Consider the following 19,618-nt stretch of genomic DNA (forward strand, 5'->3'; position numbering starts at 1 on the left):
AGGGTTGACCCAGGTTCCAGGCCAGCCTGGCCTAGATAGTGAGTTCCAGCCCAGTCAGGACTTTCTGGTGTGATCCCCAAAGAATAATCAAAATAAAACAACACCCCAGTAGACAGCTGGACACAGTGTCACACCCTTGCCATCTTTCCCCTCCTGGGAAGCTGAAGCAGGGACTCCCATGTTCGAGGTCAGCCCGGACTCGTTGTGAGACTGTTAGGGCTGCCATCCTCTGGTTGCTTCAGGACAACAAAAGTGGGGTTTTGTTGAAGGGCTGGGAGGAAACTGGGAATGGATGAGGGATACTAGAAGTCCAAATTAGTGTTCACCAATGAACTAATAAGTCTCAAGAGCAAGAGAAAGTGTAACAAGCAGGCAAAAGTAGCAGGAGCTGGCGCTCAGATACCATGGAAAAAATTACTCTCTCAATGCGATCAATGCTGGGACCTGAAAAATGACCATTTCCACTCTGGCACACACCCACCCCAACACTCCACAAACCTCTTCCGGCAGAGTTTTGAACATAAGGAGCACTTCGGAAGGATGGGGAATAAACCATAAGTTGAGGAAGACTCTTCCGTCAGCTGACAGCAAGCTTCGAGGCCGCGGCTGAAAGCTCCTGCAATGGGAGAGAAAAAAGCCATAGCACCACTGAGACCCTACCAAGCCAGAGGCCGTCCCATGCAAAGGGTCACTGCAGGCCCAGCGCCCAAGCCAGGGAGCAGCTTCCTGCTCCCAGGTGGCCAGAATGACTTATAAATATCGTATAAATAACTCATCAGGAGAAAGAGCCGAGGGGGCTGATTTTAGCCCGGGCTGCGTGGGAGGAAGGAAGGCGTGGGTATGGAAGGAGGGAACCTGGGCTAAGAAAGGAAAGAAATTAGACGGCCGGCCTCGTACTGGGTGCTACATATTTTATGTCACTTAATGTCGTGACGGTCTATTTTTGTCCCTGTTTCACAGCTGAGGAAATTGAGGCTTTGAGGGATGGTGTGGACCCTGCCTGCCAGCTCCTGAGGCTACACTGGCACTTCAGTGCACATCTGCCTAGCTCTAGAGTCCTCTGTTTTCCTTCCCTGCCCACCGTGCTTCCGTTAGATAAAGCAACAGTGATAGAAATGCAGCAGTCGGGCTGGGAAAAGGACAGAATTTTCTTCAGAAGATGTTGGTTATCAGAAGGAAGGGCTTTGGGGACACCACGTGGCCTAGGGGTGGATGGTGAAGTCAGATGTGATGGGGGTGGGGAAGGAATGGTAACCCTCTAAAACTTCACTAACAGTGGGAGAGAGAGAGAGAGAGAGAGAGAGAGAGAGAGAGAGAGAGTGGTGGGGTGTGACCTGGTCACTTCAGGCTGTGGGATCTGGCTTGTCGGGTGAACATTGTTACTTGGAAAGATAGGCTGGTATTCTAATAGTTTCTTGCCAGAGTCCCAGGCCCTGGCCTTGGCCTTCTGTTTTTCTTCCCCCAAAATAACAATACCGCATCACTTTTAGGCAGTCTCCTTGCTTCAGGTTTATAGACAAATGTCTATCTGTAAATGTGTGGGTTAAGGATACACAGAAGCCCGGGTACCAGGCTTAACAGAATGTCATTCACACCCTTGAAGCCTGATGTGATCCTCCCAGAGTAGCCTTCTTGAGTTTTACATTAATCGATACCTTTGCGTTATTATTATTATTAATTAAATTTATTCATTTATTGTATATCCCAACCACAGTTTCTTCTTCCTCCTCTCCTCCCATTCCCTACCCTCACCTGTCCTCACCCCTTGCAACCCACTCCTCCTCTGTTTCTGTTCAGAAAGGGCAGATCTCCCATGGGTGTCAATGAAGCATAGCATATCAAGCTGAGATAGGACTAATCTCCCCTTGTATTAAGGCTAAATAAAGCAACCTAGTATGAGGAATAGGTTCCTGAAAGCCAGCCAAAGCATTAGGGACAGGCCTGCCCCCACCAGTAGGAGTCCCATGAACAGATCAAGCTACACAATGGTCACACAGATGTAGAAGGTCTAGGTTGGTCCCATGCAGGCTCCCTAGATGTTGGTCCGAGCCAGGGTGGTTTAGGTTATCACAAGGGAACACACAGAAACAACTAACTTGGGCTGATAAGAGCTCACAGATTATGGGCCTTTATGTTTTTTTAAAGATGTATTTTATTTTATGCATGTGAGTGTTTTGCCTTAATGTGCATATGTGTACCACATGCATGCCTGGTCTCCATAGAGGCCAGAAGGTCATCCAATCCCCTGGAAGTGGAGTTTTGTATGGTTGTGAGTCGCTATGTAGGTGCTAGGAATTGAACCCATGCCCTCTGCAAGAGCAACAGATGATCTTAACCAGTAAGCTGTCTCTATTTCTCTAATCAACACCTTTTGAGATAGCTCAGGAGGCAAAGCACTGGCCTCTCATGTCTGATGACCCAAGCTCCATCCCTAGAATCCACAGGGGAAAAAAAAACCCCGACAGATTCCTGGCCTGCATCTGTAATCCCAGCATCCGCCAGTGTAACCAGAAGCAGAAACAGGATTGTCAAGCCAGGGGGCCAGCTAGCCTGGAGTCCACAGTGTGGCAGAAACAAGAGAGATCTGCCTCAACATGGTTGAAGGAAAGAAGCAACCCAGAAAGTTTTCCTCTGACCTCCACATGTGTGTCATAGCACGCCATCCCTGCTCTTACACACACATCACACAGAATAATCACAAGCTGGAAAAAAAGAAAGTTACTGCCACCTGAGTGGGGGACTCCCGGTGACATCACCTGAGCTAGGGGACTCCGGGTGACATCCTAGGTCCCTCTTTCTTCCTTGGTTCCACATTAAATCTGGCACCTAGCCTCACTGACTTCACCCCCTAAGTGATGTCACTGACAGCCATGTTGATCCCTTCCTGTGCCCTGGAAGACAGGTATGAGTTCCCTGGGCCTTACTCGTCCCTCCATGTTGCCGCTGCACTCTCTGACACCCTGGGCACAGGCAGAAGTCAGCCAGTCTGCAGCCTTCTATTTTGGTGACTGTAAATTCTGATCTCCCAGCTTCAACTGGATTTTCCTTCTCTGTCCACCTAGAATGTTAGTCGTCAACCAAGACACAGACTAAGCATGGTCTCCCCGAGGTCTTCCCAGTGCCCACCCTCAACTCCCAACCTTCCTGTTGCTGTGGTAAAACACCAAAGCCAAGGAAACTAAAGAAGAGAGTTTGTTTTGGCTTCTGGTTCCCGAATATGAGAGTCCATCAAGGTAGGGAGGTATAGCAGCAGGCAGCAGGCAGGACCACAGGGGCAGGAAGCTGAGAGCTCATACCTTCAACCCAACACATGAAGCAGAGACAGCAAGCTGAAGTAGGGTAGGGTGATGCTGCAGAGTCTCAATGCCCATCCCCAGGGACTCCCTACAGTAAGGCTGCCCCACCTACGTCTCTACAAACACTGCTACCAATGGAGTTGCAGGTGGTTGTTAGGTCCGCTGAGTGTTCCTTACTGCTGATCCATCTCTCCAGCTCAAATACTGAGCATTTTTGATTGGGATGTTCATTAGACATTTATTTTACCTTGCTCCCTGTCACAGTGTACTGGTATGACCTGTCTATTTCTCCTTGCCAGATGAGGGCCTTGTCAGTTTCATCATGTACGGCAGCTGGTGCCACGACTGCTGGATAGCCACATCCAGGCTGAGCTCTCAGGCAAGCTGATAGGGGCTAGCCTGGGCTTTTCTTTCCAGGCCCTGTGTTCCACCATTGGAACCCACACAAAAGAAGGGATACTGTCTTGTGATTTTTACAAAGTGGTTGTACGGAATGACAGAGACTCTCCTTGTCACACAGTGAGTAACCAACTCTCACTGCGCCCCCTCTGTTTACTGTCTTTGCTCCACCATCAGCCTGCCCCTCAGAGGGCAGGAGCGACATCCTGGTCTTCAGACTCCAGCTTCCCCTGGACTCGTGAAGGGAACAGACGTCCCAAGGGACCTTGTGGGATGAGGGCTCCCTTGATAGCTCCCTCTCTGATAAAGACTTGGCTTTGGGTGGCAGCGGGGGGAGGCTCTGCTAAACTACCAGACATTAGAGCCTTTAAATGATGAAGCTGCTTCTTGGCATTTTAAACTCACACAGCTCATGGGACTCTTGACTGTGGCAGACATTGCCAATCAATCACCACACTCTCATAAACAAAACATCTCCGAATCTTCAGTTTGGACACTAATAAATTGTTGGAACTGGCATTTAAAATAAAGGTTATGCCTTCTCTTCAATGTAGCCCAGACTCGTGTTTTATGACTGAAACGAGGATCCTTTTCTTCTGTCCCTCCTCCTCCTTGCTACCCCCTCTTCTCTAGTTATCTTTGCCTGGGCTGGCCCCATCTAACTTTTTCCAAGCAGTCACGAGGATGGCCTCTTTTTTCCAGACAGCTCTTCCTTGGCAACTCCACTTCTTGTAGACTCACTCTAGGGAACTAAGCACCGAGAACAGAGTGTGTTTGACCTCAGAGAACTGCTTCAGTGTCCCCTGTCCTGAGAAGAGACTGGAGTCCAGAGATTGAAGACAGAGATTTTCCCAAGATCCCAGGGCAACACGTGACTGCCTGGGTAATTCCTTTGTTTGACTGAATGCTGTGCCTTGGATTGAAGTTTAAGGACGTTCCCCTTGAAAAGGGTTCTTAATGGACTCTTTTCATTATGACTAATCTGGAGGGGGTGTATTGGAGCACGGTGGTCTTTTTAAAGGAAAAGTCTATGGACCTGGTCATAGGTCAGTTGGTGGTGTGTCCTTGGAAGGAACTGTTGGCTTCCAGTGTCTGTCTTCCTGACATTTAAAATTACTTTTCAGAGGTGGGGTTATGCTGAGATAGCATCTTGTAGCCTATTTTGGTGTTAAATTTTCTGTGTAGCCAAGGTTAAGCTTGAACTCCTGATCCTCCTGTCTCCACCTCCCAAGCCTGTCACCAAGCCTAGCTATGCTTTCCTGATATTTAACATGATTTCTTCCTTCTATATTCACTTCCACAATGATGAAACTAAGAAAATGTCCTTTCCAGAATCAGCTGATGCTGGCGTTCTGCCCATAGACTTCCAAAGCTGAGCTAAAATAGACCATCTCATTAAAATATAAAGTTAACTTGCTCCTGACGCTACTGCCCTGTGTCTACAGTTCACAGAACCATGGTCCTTCATAGTCTTAGGAAGCACTTTCCCCAAACTCCAATGTAAGACAGAAGTTCTACATTCGTACAAATGAGATATTAAAAGACATATCAGGGGCTGGAGTGGGATTCAGTGGCTGAGAGGGCTTGCTGCTCTTTTGGAGGGTCTGGGTTTTGTTCCCAGTACCCACATGACGGCTCACAAGCACCCGGACTCCTGTTTCAGGGGAATCATCTCCCCTTCTGATCTCTGTGGGTGCCTGCACTCGCGAGGTGTCACTCATGAGATGTGCTTACATACATGCAGACACACAAAGAGGCCTTAAAGGATTGGCCTGGGCTGCTTCTCACGAGAGACAAATGTATTGGAACCCCTCTGAGCTGCAGATGTTCTGCAAACCCTTCCACAAAAGATTCTAGGGAGGTGTCTTCACCCATCTCTCCTCTAAAATGCGTCCTTCTAAGTCCTGAAGTCTACTCCAGGAAAGCGCTGGCTGACTTGAAAACTAAGAACTCTGGTTTTACCCACGACCAGAGCGCCCTGTAAACACCAAGGCAAGATGGTCCCCGTCAGCCAGTCAAGGGACGAAGGACCTCAACTCCTTCATTCTTGGGCCTTCACTGCCTATTCCATTTTCTTGGTGAACTCCACTTTCCCATTACTTGTTTTTATTCCTCTCGCTAAACATCCCTCTGTTGGGGTCTTACCATGTGACTGTGGCTTACCGGCAAGGTTCCAGGTTGTGCTTACCACAAGGTTCAGATGGGCTCCAGTGGAGGCATCTGTCTCCTAAGGCCAGCAACATGGCTTCTCTCTGACTCTCTACTCTCTCTATATCTCTTTCAGTCTGGCTTTACTCTGTTAAGTCACTGGCCAAAAGCAGCTTCTTTATTAACCAAAGGCAATAAAACATATTCACAGCATACATCACCTCCCACATCACCCCTCCTCTGTACCTTCCTGATCTTTGAGAACTAACTCGAACACGTTGTCTCTGGACTTAGACGATCATTGAGCTTTCCTCTGGAGACAATGAACTGTTCACCTTTGTATGTCTAGCATGGTACAAACTGCCTGGACTAAGCAAGCCCTGGCCAAATGATGGCTGGTGTGCATACATGTAAGAAGACACGACAGCCAGCCCTACGCTGGTGACACTGTGTTATTGCCTGCCCAGAAATGAACTGCTCTATCCTGAGTCAGCAGAGCACTCAAACCTGAGCAATAACAAACAGTTCTCCTGTGGTGGCTAAAGCAACTTAATATGGAGCCAGGCATCCCTCAAGGGCCGTTGAGTTTTAGCTCTGGAATGCCTGGGGGATCCTAGTGGCCTCCAGGTGAGCTAAGAATAGGATAATGGGCTGGGAGGCAGGGACAGCTGCCTTCGCATCTGTAAAACCTGTTTACTGCTATGGGACAGGGATGAAATGGTCTTTCTTCTTTCTTTTTCTATATATGGGGAAAGAAAGAAACAACTGAGGGAAATAAAATGCTTCTGCCCAGCTGTGGATTCCATGGTTAGCTGTAATATACACCTTCCCGATGTCCCCCTTGAAAGCCCTCTTTAACCCCCTTCCACACAGCATGCTGCTGGGCTCTAAGATCGCCACCCTCCTGATAGCAATAAGAATAAACTCATTAATCTAGATTTGAGTCTAAGTCTTTGTTCTTTCCCAGTGAATTCGAACGCCACAACACATGCACGGATGAATGAATGGATGGATGTGTGGTCCGAAACATGGCATCTTCCAAAGCCTTTCATCTGTCTACTCTGTGATCATATTTTCAGTATTATTGCTGCTCAAACTCCATACAACACAGGAAATGAGTAAGGGGTGAGGCAAGCCCTTTGGACCCTGTGTAACCTGTAACACACGCTCCCTCGTCTCCACAATCAAGGCAGTGTGGGCAGTGAATACATAGGTACACCAGCACCTTCATCCGGGAGGGTGGTCCTGGGTAGACTGGGTTAAGAACACTTGGAAATCTACACAGCGTGATGAGGAAGCATGGAAGCAGCTCTTGTCTTTTCCGCCTCTCTCAGCCACAGTGCTGGGTAATAATAATTTTCTTCAAATATTCCTTCTCCACTGAGTGGACTGTTGGAAGCCAGGACAGCTAAAAGCCAAGCTCCCCTATTTGCTTCATTATTTTAGACATTAGCTTGTAGAAAGGGGCTGTGAATGGTGAGAATCTCTGGCCTTCCCAAGAGAAAACAAAACCACATTGACTGAAAACCGCAGTCACACACACCATAAACAAAGGGCGCCTTCAGAGACAAAGAGGCTCTCATTCTTGGAGCGCTGATGTTTTCTTCTGACTGTTCAAACCAGAAAGTCAAAATCAAGGGCAACAAAGCCAGAAGGTCAGCTTTCCGCTACTATAACAAGTACCTAAAACAATCTACTCATAACGAGAAAACGTTTATGTGCTGTTTGGGCCTGATGTTTTAGGTGAGGCACGGTGTTGTGGTGATAACACTCAGGGTAACAATGTTGCTCACTTTGTGGCTGAAAAGTGGAGAAGGGAAAGGGGAGGAGGAATGGATGGTGATGAAGAAGCATCCAGCATGCCTAGATCCCTTTCAAGGACACACATGGAAGGACCTAAACGTCTCCCTCCAGATTCCCACCTCTGAGAAGCTCCACTGTTTCCTAATAGTGAGCATCCCTACCTAGCAACTCTTGATCCCCGGATCTTGGGGGACACTGTAGCACCAAGAATTTCTGTACCTAACAATGCTCTCTCGGGAGAGGGCGGGGCCTAGGTAGTAGAATAACAAGCTTTAACAGCCTGGCATACCTGGGATCAGCCTTGAATTCCCCACTGGAGTCCTTCAAGCCCTTCTTCTCATTAGGTTGTCCCACCATGAAGAAGGTGTCCCTGATGGTCGGAAAGGCATCCAGCAGAACTCTCAGGCTGTTGCAGTATGCCATGATCTGACCCCGAAGGGCATAGTGAGACATGTGGAGGCTCAACCTGGAGGCCAGAGGAAGAGACGGTGTCTGAAGAGGAATCCTCCAGAAGCTACTTCCTGGGGGGACTTTTCAAAGAGAATAGAACATTCTCTGTTGAGAAGACATTGCCACCTGGGTAAGGTTGGCATTGTCTGGAGGCAGAAAGATGAACTTCTTCAAAGCACCCCCTTCCTTATTTCTGGTGCCCCCCGTGTGTGTCTCTCTTGGCTCTATCCAAGCAGTATGCCCGTGGTTTATTTACAAACTATGGTCTGGGTTTCTAGATAACACTGCTGCTGGCAAGGGTACCAGTCAGAGAAACTGTACCAGAGTGCATTATTCACATAGACTCTACTTACTTTTGGCAATATTCAACTATCAGTTCCCTCTTGACTTTTTCGATGTCATCCTGTCGATAAAAGAAAAAATATAAAGATATCTACCTACCTACCTACCTACCTACTACCTACATGCATACAGTAAACCAGCACTCAAATGATTGCATGATCAAGTTCAAGTGGCAATGTTCAATAGCCATGAAGCTGACGCTTTCTTTCTGAGGGTAAATGCGTTGGGAGACTTGCATGGGTCTCTTCTATCTGCTCCCATCTTGCTGAGCATGCCAACAATGCGAGACCCTCGACACTTTCTATCTGAGCCATTTCTTAGGGTTGTGTTTGCCGAGAGCAACCCTCAGGTCCGAGGTAGGGTCCCTCTCTAGGAAAAAGGGTGGTTTGCTATAAGAGAGGTGCCCCACCCAGCTTTGTGGTTTCGGACAGAAACCCACTGGGTGCTTGGTGGCTCTTCCACTCTGTCTCTGTGGGACCTGGGTAAGGGGTATTGACACAGCATGACCCTCGTGTGCCTGCTCTGCTGTGAGGTGTCTGTCTGTCTGTGACCACAGCTGCACACTTCAGCCAGCATCCATGGGATGATGAGAGACCAACTTGTTCACTTGTCAGAAGGCCAAAATCCTGCAGCCAGCAAACCTGCTCTAATATCGCCTGGGTTTTTTCTGGTCTGGTAGGCATTGGGTAACCCTGGAGCTCTGTCACACAGTCAATATTTTATGAGAATTATTTATTTGGGGCAGAAAGGCATCAGTTGTCCCCAAAATAAACAAGTCTCAAAAAAACAGTGGATGCCTTGGCTGTCACCCATCAGTACAGGAAACATCTCATTTCATTTCATCTGCATGCCTGCGTTAGGCTCAGCCTTCCCTTGCCTGTCACAGGGAGGGACAAAGCCTTTCTCTTCCATTTCCTTTCCTTCCAGATAGCTGTGTACTACCAAAAACTTAATGAATAATAAAACACTATTAACAAAAGAGGGAGTTTAAATGATTAAAGGTTTGAGTTTTGTAATACTTTCTAAATGATCTGACTAATATTTGAAAAAACTTAGATAAGAACACATCAGTAGCTTCTGATAAACAAAGGTGGCGTGTGAGCACCTGTCTACCTTGCCCAGGCCACCTGCCCTTGTAGGTCACTCAAAAGTAGCAAAAGTCCCAGAACAGGTACTCAGATCAGACTAGTCCCTTTAGAAAGAAATTAGACCAAAACATGGCTTTGGGAAAACGTGCCAAAACATGATTGTGGGCTGTGTTAGAAGATCCTGTCTTGACTGGGTTCCATGGGCAGTTTATGTTTGATAACTTTATCCACATGGTTTAACCTAACAGATGCCAAATTCAGAATGTTTATCAGCGAGAGCTCCAGCAAGCCCTCCTCCACTCACACTCACAGGGCTCTCCATCAGGTCAGCCGTCGTCTGTTTTCTGCACAGGAAGGTGTTCAGCATGGTGTCCCGCAAACCCACCTTTTCTAGCTGAATAGACACGAAGGCTTCTGGAGCAGCCCTGACAAACGAGGAAAGAGAGCTGAGCTAAGGGAGGGGGCCGGCAGGAGCGTGGTTCTCATGACTCACGTGCTGGGCACTGCGGCCAGGAAGACAGGCTGTTTGCTCCCACAATCGCCACCTTGAGTGTTTCTGAGGACTCACCTGCCATTGCGCTCCTCTGAAGACCCCATTGACCTAAAGCATGTGTCAGTGGTCCCTGCCCAGACATCATAGCCTGGGCAGTGTGCCCTCTTGATGGTAGCCATTGAGATACCGGAACGGAAGAGTCCTCTCAACCAGACACTGATCTTAAATCTTCGACCCACACTGAGAATGTGATCTGAAGACACTTGACCTCCGGCCGTGTGTCCCATTAGCAGCAACTCTAATAAAAGTTGTTTTGCCTGCCATCACTTTTCATTCCCTGTTTGCCCATTAAATTGGAGTGCCCTTGGTACCCAACAAAACAGCCAGAGTGGCCATAATTATTAGAGAATATGTCTATGGCCTTCTCCATCATGGTGGGGAGAGATCAAGGCAGAGTAGAACATCCTTGATAGTAGACATACCTCTGTGGACACCACAATTCTCAGAACTCAGCCTCATGGGTTTTTTTTTGTTTTGTTTTGTTTTGTTTTTGTTGTGTTTTTTGAACAACAGTAAAACCTTTGTTAGAATAGTGAAAGCAGTTCTGTGGTTTCAGTCTTACGTGGTGGCAGAAGTCTGGAGCAGCCTGTTTACCATCCTGTTTGTGAACAAGAGTATGAGAAAATCTACAGATAAATAGGCAGGAGGGAGTGAAGGGAAGAGACATTGAAGAGAGGAGAGGAAAGAGGAAGAGAGGAGGAGAGGGCTAAAATCAGGATGGGCTGACCCTCCGTCGTAGACTGGACTTTATCCGAAGGAGTGTGCATACAGCATCTCCATACGAGATCTTACAAGCACACAGCTCACACAAGTCACTCTATCCTCCCACTAGACACAGTACCTTTTGGTTGTCTTAAATCCTTCTGAAGAATGAGTAAGGGTGTCTGGAGCTTTTGGAGAAAGGGCTAGTAGCATACACTCTATGCCACTGGCAGCCCTGGATTCCCTTCTGATTGGACTTCCGCCATGATGCCTCTGAGCCGAACTTGCTCCCTAAACAGTTTGAAACCCAGATGAGTTCAGTGTGTCAGATACAGAGGTGCTGGAGGGGACTACAGCAACTCCACACTTCTGTGATGGCAGGAGAAGACTGGGGAGACGAGAGGGAAGTGGGAGGGGAGTAGGTGGGGATGGGAGGGGGCATCAGTTTGCACCCTGAAGGGGTAAGGTACAAAGCAGGGCTCTTTCCAGAATGTGAGTACGGCTATATCAAATTCTCAGAAAACTTCTTCACCCAACAAAGGAGTTACGTGGAATTCTGTGTGTAGACCAGCCTCTAAAGAACTGCTCACGGACCACACAGATCTATAAAATGGATTATACAGATCTGCTAATGGATCCCACTGTTATAAGATCTGGAAAATTCCCTCGGGATTATCTGGGTTAGATACGTCTCCTTTGGCACTGATAGTGAAGGGAAGTGGGAATGGGGAAGAACAGGAGAGCACCGACGGAGTGCTGGGGAGGAAAAGTGGAAAATCACTATCTTCTACTATTCCAGCACAGTGCATTATGGGGAATGGTGGGTAGAAGTCTTTTATGTTTAATGAACTACTAACTGAAAGGTTAAATCTTCCAAGGGAAGGTCATTCTTCAATGACATAAACAAGGAGTCATCATATTGAAATTATGTCAGGAGGGTGAGGTCAAAGGGAAGAAAATTTCAGAGATGAAAAATATCTAAAGCTTCCAACCTCATTTTCCTCCCTGGACACCCCTGGGGCATCCCCGTGTACAGGAAATGGAAGTCTACCGGTTCAGAAGAGGGGTCCTCTTGCCAGGCCATGAGACGGTGGGAAGAAAGAGAACACAGTTCTGAGTTCCACGGGGGGGCTGATGCTCACCTGCAGGTCCCTTCTGTTTCCTTAGTCTAGCTAGAACCTGATTTCTTTACCCAGGACAAAGCCAGTTCATGGTGGGGTGGTGGGGGTAGGGTGGGGTGGGGGGATTCCTTTAGCCTGTGTTTCCATGATATGGCTTCCCGCCACTTGGGACCTCAGAAGCTGCTGAATCCAGCACCCACGCCCTCATCCGTCTTCTGGACCTGCAGCTGCGACCGTGCCCAACTTTGATTTCTGTGCCCAACTACTTCCCCTTTTCAGTCTTCGCGAAGGAGTTCACATCGCTTTTCACCCCTTAATCCTTCCATACTCTTAAATTGCCTCCTCGGGTCTAATCTAATTGTTTTTGGTGGTTTTATGAGACAGAGCCTCATGTAGCTCCTGCCTTCTTGACTTTGGTCCTGTGGCTTTTACTCTAGTGAACAGAACTCCTGGGTCAGCAGGGAGACTGTGAACATCAAACATCTTCATTTCTAACCTGTACCCATCTGCTTTGCCCCTCTGCAGTTAGAGCTATAAAATTTGGCTTTCTTTTTTTTCAAAACAGTAATTTTCCTTATTGAGAAATAGTTGACATATTATAAAGACAATTTTAAAGTATATGGTTAGGAAAGTTCTGACACTTTTTTTTTTAATGTACTCAACTATGACATCATTGCCACCATTTTAACTTACAACCTGCACACCCATCCTTCTCTCCCTACTCCCCTTTCTCCACTACTCCTCTGTTTTTGGCAATTCTAGGCTAGAATGGATTGCCTAGAATTTTACATACATTCCTGCAGAATGTAGTCCTTTTTTCTGGCTTCATTCATAGCGTTGTAGTGTCAATATTTATGTCTTTGTGCTGCTGTGTAGTATGCCATTATATGTGATGTGGGGTGTCTCTCCGTACGCTGTAAATATGCTTTATTACCATTGGTTAATAAAGAAGCTGATTTGGCCAATAGCTAGGCAGAAAAGAGCTGGACAGGAAATCCAGACAGAGATATAGGGAGAAAAAGGGCTGAGTCAGGGAGATGCCAGCAGCTGCCAGCGAAGCAAGATGATGTGAGGTAACAGATCACGAGCCCCGTGGTAAATATGAAATAATAAAAATGGGTATGTTTAAGTTGTAAGAGCTAGTTAATAATAAGCCTGAGCTAATAGGTCAAAGAGCTTGTAATTAATATTATGCCTCGGAGTGGTTGTTCAAGAGCTGTCAGTCAGGAGAGAAACCTCCAGTTACATATTGATACACCAAAAATATGTTTATGTGATTCATTCCTGTTCTTGAATACAACTGTTATGGACATTCACATACAGATTTTGGTTCGGCCACGGGCTTTCATTTCTCTTGATTAAATACCTAGGTGTTGAGTGTACATGTTTAACCTCTTAAGAAAATGATAAATAATTTTCCAGGTGGTTGCACCATTTTACATTCTAATCAGCAGCATACAAAGGTTTCAGACCACCGACCTCCTCGCCACACAGAAGGTGGTCAGTCTTTTACATTTTAACCATTCTAATGGGTATAGGCTGTTTGTCAATTAGGTTTTAACTCACTTTTTCTAGTGGCTACTGGCGTTGAGCATCTTTTCACTGCTCATTCACCAGGCTGTCCTGTTGGTGCTCACTACTTCTTGAACTAAACTTCTCCGTTAGCGTCAGTGGCAGGACGTGCTTGTTCTTTCTCACTTCCTCTTTCGGCCTCACTCAATCTCGATTATGCTATCCGACCCTTTCCTGCTCCACAGTCGGAAAAGATTTAAAAGTGCATTTGTACACACATTTCATGAAGAAGCAATCATAAAATTTACTTTAGCAGAATTCAAAGGGGACTGGATGTTTTCCGGAAGACAACGGGGCAAAAGAGTGTGCAGAGGTTCCTCCACCTTGTATTCTACCGAGGCCATTTCAGGTTTAACTAGATTTTGATCTCCCCCAAAATCACCCAACTCTATTTTAGGAACCTGAGGCCAAGATGCCTCACCTAACTTATTTATCTTCTGTTAAACAAACAGCCTACCTGCGCAGACCTCCCCCTGCAGCTAACTGCTTATCTTATCTTCTGTTAAACAGCTTGCCTGCGCAGACCTCTCCCTGCAGCTGTTGAGGTAGATAACAGGATGTGATTTTTGCTTTTAAAAGCCCCCTGGAGTTACACGTGGGTCTCTAAACACCTGGGTGTAGTCCCAGCCATCTGGAATAAAGACTTTCAGTGGGCTATACACTGTCCAAATGGTCATCTCTGGTGGACTCCCTGTAGCTGAGTTGAAACATTGAGGATGAGCAACTTCCTCTAGATAAAAACAAAAACAAACAAACAAACAAACAAACAAAACCCAATGTTTGAGGAGGAAGGAGGAGGAGTAAGGTGTGGTATAGTAAGGACTAAATGTTCTGGGGAAACTTGACAGAGGCATAAAAACCCACAGAGTGCACAAAGTGTCTAGGACTTGAGATAGAGTTTAGAAGAAAGGCAGGAGAAGGAGAGAGAACTTGGGCCAGAGAGGGAAGGTCTTGTAGACCCAACTGAGGCTACTGGGTCTTGTTCTTTGGGTCACAAAGAGTCACTCAGGATTTAATCACCGCGGCATAATTTCTCTGGGCCTTGTGTGTGGAGGCTCACAGCAGCACTACTCCTAATAGCCGAAAAGGAAAGGCAATTCATTGACGAGTGGCTAGATGAAATGCAGTGGACTTTGTCTCCACATGACAGAGTATTATCTGGCAATAAAACGGAATGACGTATAATAGATGTTGTAACACAGACGGACTTCGAAAGCATCATGCTGAGTGAAAAAAAGCCAAACACAAAAGGCCACACATATGAAACATTGACAGGAAGTACTTTAGTGGTTTCCAGGAACCAAGGGGAGGGGGATTGGGAGTGGTCACACAGGTACAGGGTTTCTTTAGAAAGTGAAACAGTATTTTTAAACAGAAACTGGTGATGACAGTTCCCTGGTCCTATGAATAGGCTAAAAAACATTGAATCAGCCACTTTTTGAAACTTTTATTTTTTTTTTTTTTGTTTATGTGTATACGAACCTGTGTTTGCTGTGTTTGCCCATGTGTGTGTGTGTCTGAGGAGGCTGTGTGTGTGTGTCTGAGGAGGCCGTGTGTGTGTGTGTGTATCTAAGGAGCCCACTTGTATGGTGGTGCCTGAGAAGAGCACAGCAATCAGAGGCTTGAGGACTGGAGCTGTAAGCAGTTGTGGCTCTGGGAACAGAACTCACGTCCTCTGGAAGAGCAGCAAGTGCTCTTTTCTGCTAGGGCAATCCGTCCAGTCCTCGAATTAGCCACTTCAAAGGAGTAATTTTATGTTCTATTACACCTCTACCACAGAAACAAACAAACACCCCCCCACCCCCCCACACACAAAATCCTCAAAACTCTGAGAGAAAGGCGCATATACAATGTGGTGGTTTTGTGGGGGGGAAAAAGAATCAGGGCCCAGCAAGATGGCCCAGTGGGTAGAGGCACTTGCCATCGAGCCTGAGACCTGAGTTCCACCCAGAGCCCAAATGGTAGGGGGAGAGAGCTGACTCCTACCAGATCTTCTCTGACCTCTACACCTGGCCCCTCCACCACTAGCTACAATGTTAAAAACAAACAAAAAAACCAATAAAAAGGATCAAATATGTCTACCCGCATTTTCCAGAAGAATCATAGGAAGGCTAAACAAGAAAACAATGGGATACTCTATCTACAGCAAGAAAGGTAGAGAGCTGATACGTTTTGTCCAGATGAGTCTAGACAATCAGTACTTTAGCATTATCTACCAGGAAAACATCAGCTGGTTACCACTCAGAAACAGCAAAGAAGCTAAGGGGGCAGGAAGTAAGGAAGGCAAGGAAATGGGATATGATAGACACACATTTTCATAATGCTTGGGGTTCTTGACTCAACCCTCCCAAGGCTTTGTTACCGTCTAAGCAGCTGGAAAAACCCTGAGGCCCTCGAGCCTTGCAACAGGCCCCTGAGAGCTGGTGTCCTCACCTTCCACCCCAATCTTCCTTCAGCCTTTTACCTGCTCCTTGCTCCCAGAGGCGGGCCAAGGAATCTGGAATATCCTTCTGCAGAGGTCAAAGAAACCCTAGTCTTAAAAACCCAGATTGACCTTTTAAGAGTAGATGTCACCCTTTTGCAGAAGTGACTTTGTCCCAGGCCATCAGGAAGGGGGTACTGAAGAGTCTGGACAGACAGGCCTGTGGGGTCTTCCAGCGGCTGTGTAGGCAAGGGGTTAGACGTGACGTTACCAGACCCAGCTGCTGTGTCTTGGTCACCAGGTATCTGGGTTGGGGTTATCAGCCCCAGCTGCTGTGTCTTGGTCACCAGGTCTCTGGGTTGGGGTTACCAGCCCCAGCTGCTGTGTCTTGGTCACCAGGTCTCTGGGCTAGATGAGACTTAGTCCCTCAGGCTCTAGATAATGGCTGTGTCTCAGGAGGGTCAGGACGCCTCTTGCTGGTGAAATATCCTTGAAGCAACACTTAAAGTTCTTCTCATTAGATCAGAAACTCGGGCTCCAGGAAACTTTCTAATCTCCCACATGTGTATTCGTGTAGGTTTTAAATCATCAAAGGACCCCGGCTTCACCAGAAGATTATTGGTATTGTGATTTTGGTGTCCCCTTTCTGCAAGAACTTTTCAAGCAGACGGTAGAAAGAAATACTGTAAAAGAGAGGTGAGGTCTGCCTTGATTTGCGGGGGATGAGGGGGTGGGTGTCACTTTACCTCATAAATATCCTGACCCCTGGCAATAAAAGTTAAAACACAGACCCCAACGGGCTTCTAAACCCTCTTTCACCCACCACCACACTGCCCATCTCACTTTTCAGTTGAGCCCAATCTAATCTCTCTCTAGGAGGAATTGCCCTCTGCTTCGTTCTGCTCAATAAACTTCTGCTTAAACTATCGCTGTCCCTTGGCTGAATTCTGAGGAGACAAGATCTGAGGAGAACTCTCCCCTAGTCAGCTTCTCACCTAATTCCTTCCAAGAGGATGATGTCATTTCTGACTAGTTGCTTTTCCACATTCTTGTCCAAGCCCCTGGGTAGGTCACATGACCAATCTGGCCCATGCAATAAGTCTTTCCAAAGGGCAGAGGATGGAAAACCTTAGAACAGCTGGACAGTCAGGGGCCTGCACGAAAGGGTGACCCTTCCACATGCCACGAAGATGGCGCACCCAACCCTATGGGGACGTCCAATAGCCCTTGGACCCAGAACCCTTTCACATTCCAGGAGGATGGTGCACCCAACGCCACGGGGACAACAGCTCCTGATCCAGCACCCTTCAGGCTTTGCCTCAGGGGTCTGTCTTTCACCTGGTTGCCTGTTTATATCCTTCTGAGAAGACTTTGTAATAAACTGTAGAGTGCTTCCCTCCATTCTTTGAGAACCCTAGCAACTTGCGGAAGGAGTCTCAGGAACCCCAATTTGCAGTCAGCCAATCAGAAGTTCCAGAGACCCAGACTTGTGCCTGGGTCTGAGAAGGGAACAGTGTTGGTGCTGAAGTCCTTTAACCTATAGGATCTGCAGTCACCTGCGGGTGCATGATGTCATCACTGAGGGTTATGAGCAATCCCAGACGGCGCCTTGTACAGAATTTACCACTTGCTTGCTGTCGGGGAGAAGTGCGCATGTGGCTTTTGAAGCCACAGACCTAGTCTGTGTTTGAAGTGTGCAGTATGAGAAACTGCATCTGTTTTCCCGGCTCAGATCAGAAAGGAATGGTGATAGCAGGCGGAGAGGGAGGGAGATGAAATGGAGAAGGAGAAAAGAGAAAGGAAAATGGGAGGGAAGGACAGGGAAATGGGGCAGCTGGCCTTAGCTGTTGGCAGGGACAGCATGCCTCTGTCTTCTCCATCCTATAGGCTGACCTTGTTATCAACAGGACTGTCTACTGCAGGGATGTCATAGAAGAACACCTGTTGAATGGCCACCATCAAAGCATTCTTATGAGCAGTTTGGCAGGCAAGGGTCACTTGCATATTTTCCACTCCTGAATGGAGCAAGAGCTACAGGAAGAGAATACGAACGTGTTAGAGATCGCTCCCAGAGGGAGGAGAAGCTGATGGTGGGACTCATGGCTCCCATAAATGGCCAAAACACCCAGGACTAGAACTCAGCTGTAGGACTGCGCCTGCTCTTGCCCGGGCAGCAGTACACGCCAGACCGGCGGCCTCCAGATCTGGATTGCTCTGTTGCTTGTGGACACCAGGCAGTTCCCCTGTGGTCAGGGGAGGGCTCTGAAGCTGGCTCTCTAAAGCCCAGATTAGATTGAAGTCACCAAGAAAATATCCACAAAAAAGAGCAAAGGTATTTAAGGCAGAGGTGAAAAATAGCACCAGGCTTTAAGGATAAGACGAAAGCTCCAATAACAAGTGCACACTCAAAAGCTTCCTTTTCATCTCCAGCAGAAGTTATTATAAGTGGGCTGCAGTCCTCATGGCTCAAGCCAGGCCTGCACAAGGCCAGCATTATTAATAATAAAGGAAAGCTTTTCTTTTGTTTGGATCAGGCTTTCATATAGCCCAGGCTGGCCTCAAATTTAAACTTGCTGTGTAGCTGAGAGTGGCCTTGAACCCCCAATCCTCCTGCCTCCATCTCTCCACACCCCGCCCCAGTGCTGGGATTACAGGCATGTGCCATGATGTCAGGTAAGGCTTGGACAACAGGAGAATAAATTGCCTTGCTTTGTTTTAGCTTCTTTTTCAAATTTTAGCATCTTTTCTAAGGACATACACAAATCATTTACCTTGAGGATGGCATCTTGTGTATAGCAGCTGAACTTGCCAGTTTGGTTGTCACCCAGCTCAGCGATGGCTAAGTCTAGGGCAGCGGGGGAGTACCTGGAAGGAGACAGGTGGAGCTGGCATGTCCTGACAGGTGTGTCAGGCCTATCGGATAGCACAGGACAGCAGCTGGCCAGATCCAGGATGCCAACGGCAGCAGCAAGCTGGACTTGGTCATGGTGACCACTCCATACTATGAGACGTTATCTTTTCTTTGTCACCCCCTTTTCTTCTTACTTTCTTGACCACACCTGTTCAGGACCCCCCCCATGAACCCCTTCTTTTGTTAAATGGCATCCACTTCTTTCCCTCTTGTGGCTCCAGCAGCCATCCAACCCGTTCTCTACACAGTGTTCTGGCCTTGGGGCATAGCCCTTCGTAAGATGTGACTTTCGGGCAAGTAACTTGGCACTGATGAGTCTTTGTTTTCTCATCTCGGATGGGACTGTTAGCTACCGTAGTATCAGGGCGACTGTGAAGTTCATATGCACGCATGTGCGTTGTGAAGGGTGAGTCACCGTATCATGTTGCCTGCACGCTACTCTTACTTTGTCACTTCCGAGTGACAACTTTAGGAAACAGACATATGTAAAAGTAAGTCAAGCTGTAAGCTCTCTAAATGCACAAATCACCTCTTTTAGAAGGCTCGTCTTCCCTGAAGCAAGCCTAGACATTCCTGGGAGGTCCAGTCACTACTTGCCCAGATCACAGGGCCGCAGGAAGTTTGGGCCAATAGGTGGACTCTAGCCATTCCCCCCCACCCCCCAGAAATATAAAAAGGCCATTTCTGGAAGAACCAAGTACAGCATGGCTCCACAGTGGCAGTTGGAGGCTGACCTCATGTGAGGCCAGACCACCCTTCTTTCTTTTCAATGCTGCTCTTGTTTTAGCCCGTGAGGTGAAACAGAGCAAGA

The 19,618-nt window shown here is 47.4% G+C and overlaps 1 protein-coding gene across 1 annotated transcript in view; it reads right to left on the bottom strand.

The window, feature by feature from the left end:
- The window catches only part of LOC130869617 (uncharacterized), a 182,466-nt gene that overhangs the window by 65,514 nt on the left and 97,334 nt on the right, over positions 1-19,618 (bottom strand). The window contains exons 22-28 of the mRNA XM_057761918.1: positions 18,668-18,761; positions 17,790-17,927; positions 10,921-11,072; positions 9,837-9,951; positions 8,450-8,499; positions 7,936-8,112; positions 499-616 (exon numbers count right to left, since the gene is read on the bottom strand). Of these exons, the coding sequence (XP_057617901.1) occupies positions 499-616; positions 7,936-8,112; positions 8,450-8,499; positions 9,837-9,951; positions 10,921-11,072; positions 17,790-17,927; positions 18,668-18,761 (844 nt within the window). The remainder of the gene's footprint in view (positions 1-498; positions 617-7,935; positions 8,113-8,449; positions 8,500-9,836; positions 9,952-10,920; positions 11,073-17,789; positions 17,928-18,667; positions 18,762-19,618) is intronic.

Source organism: Chionomys nivalis, chromosome 2 (genome assembly GCF_950005125.1).
Source record: "Chionomys nivalis chromosome 2, mChiNiv1.1, whole genome shotgun sequence".
NCBI lineage: Eukaryota > Metazoa > Chordata > Mammalia > Rodentia > Cricetidae > Chionomys > Chionomys nivalis.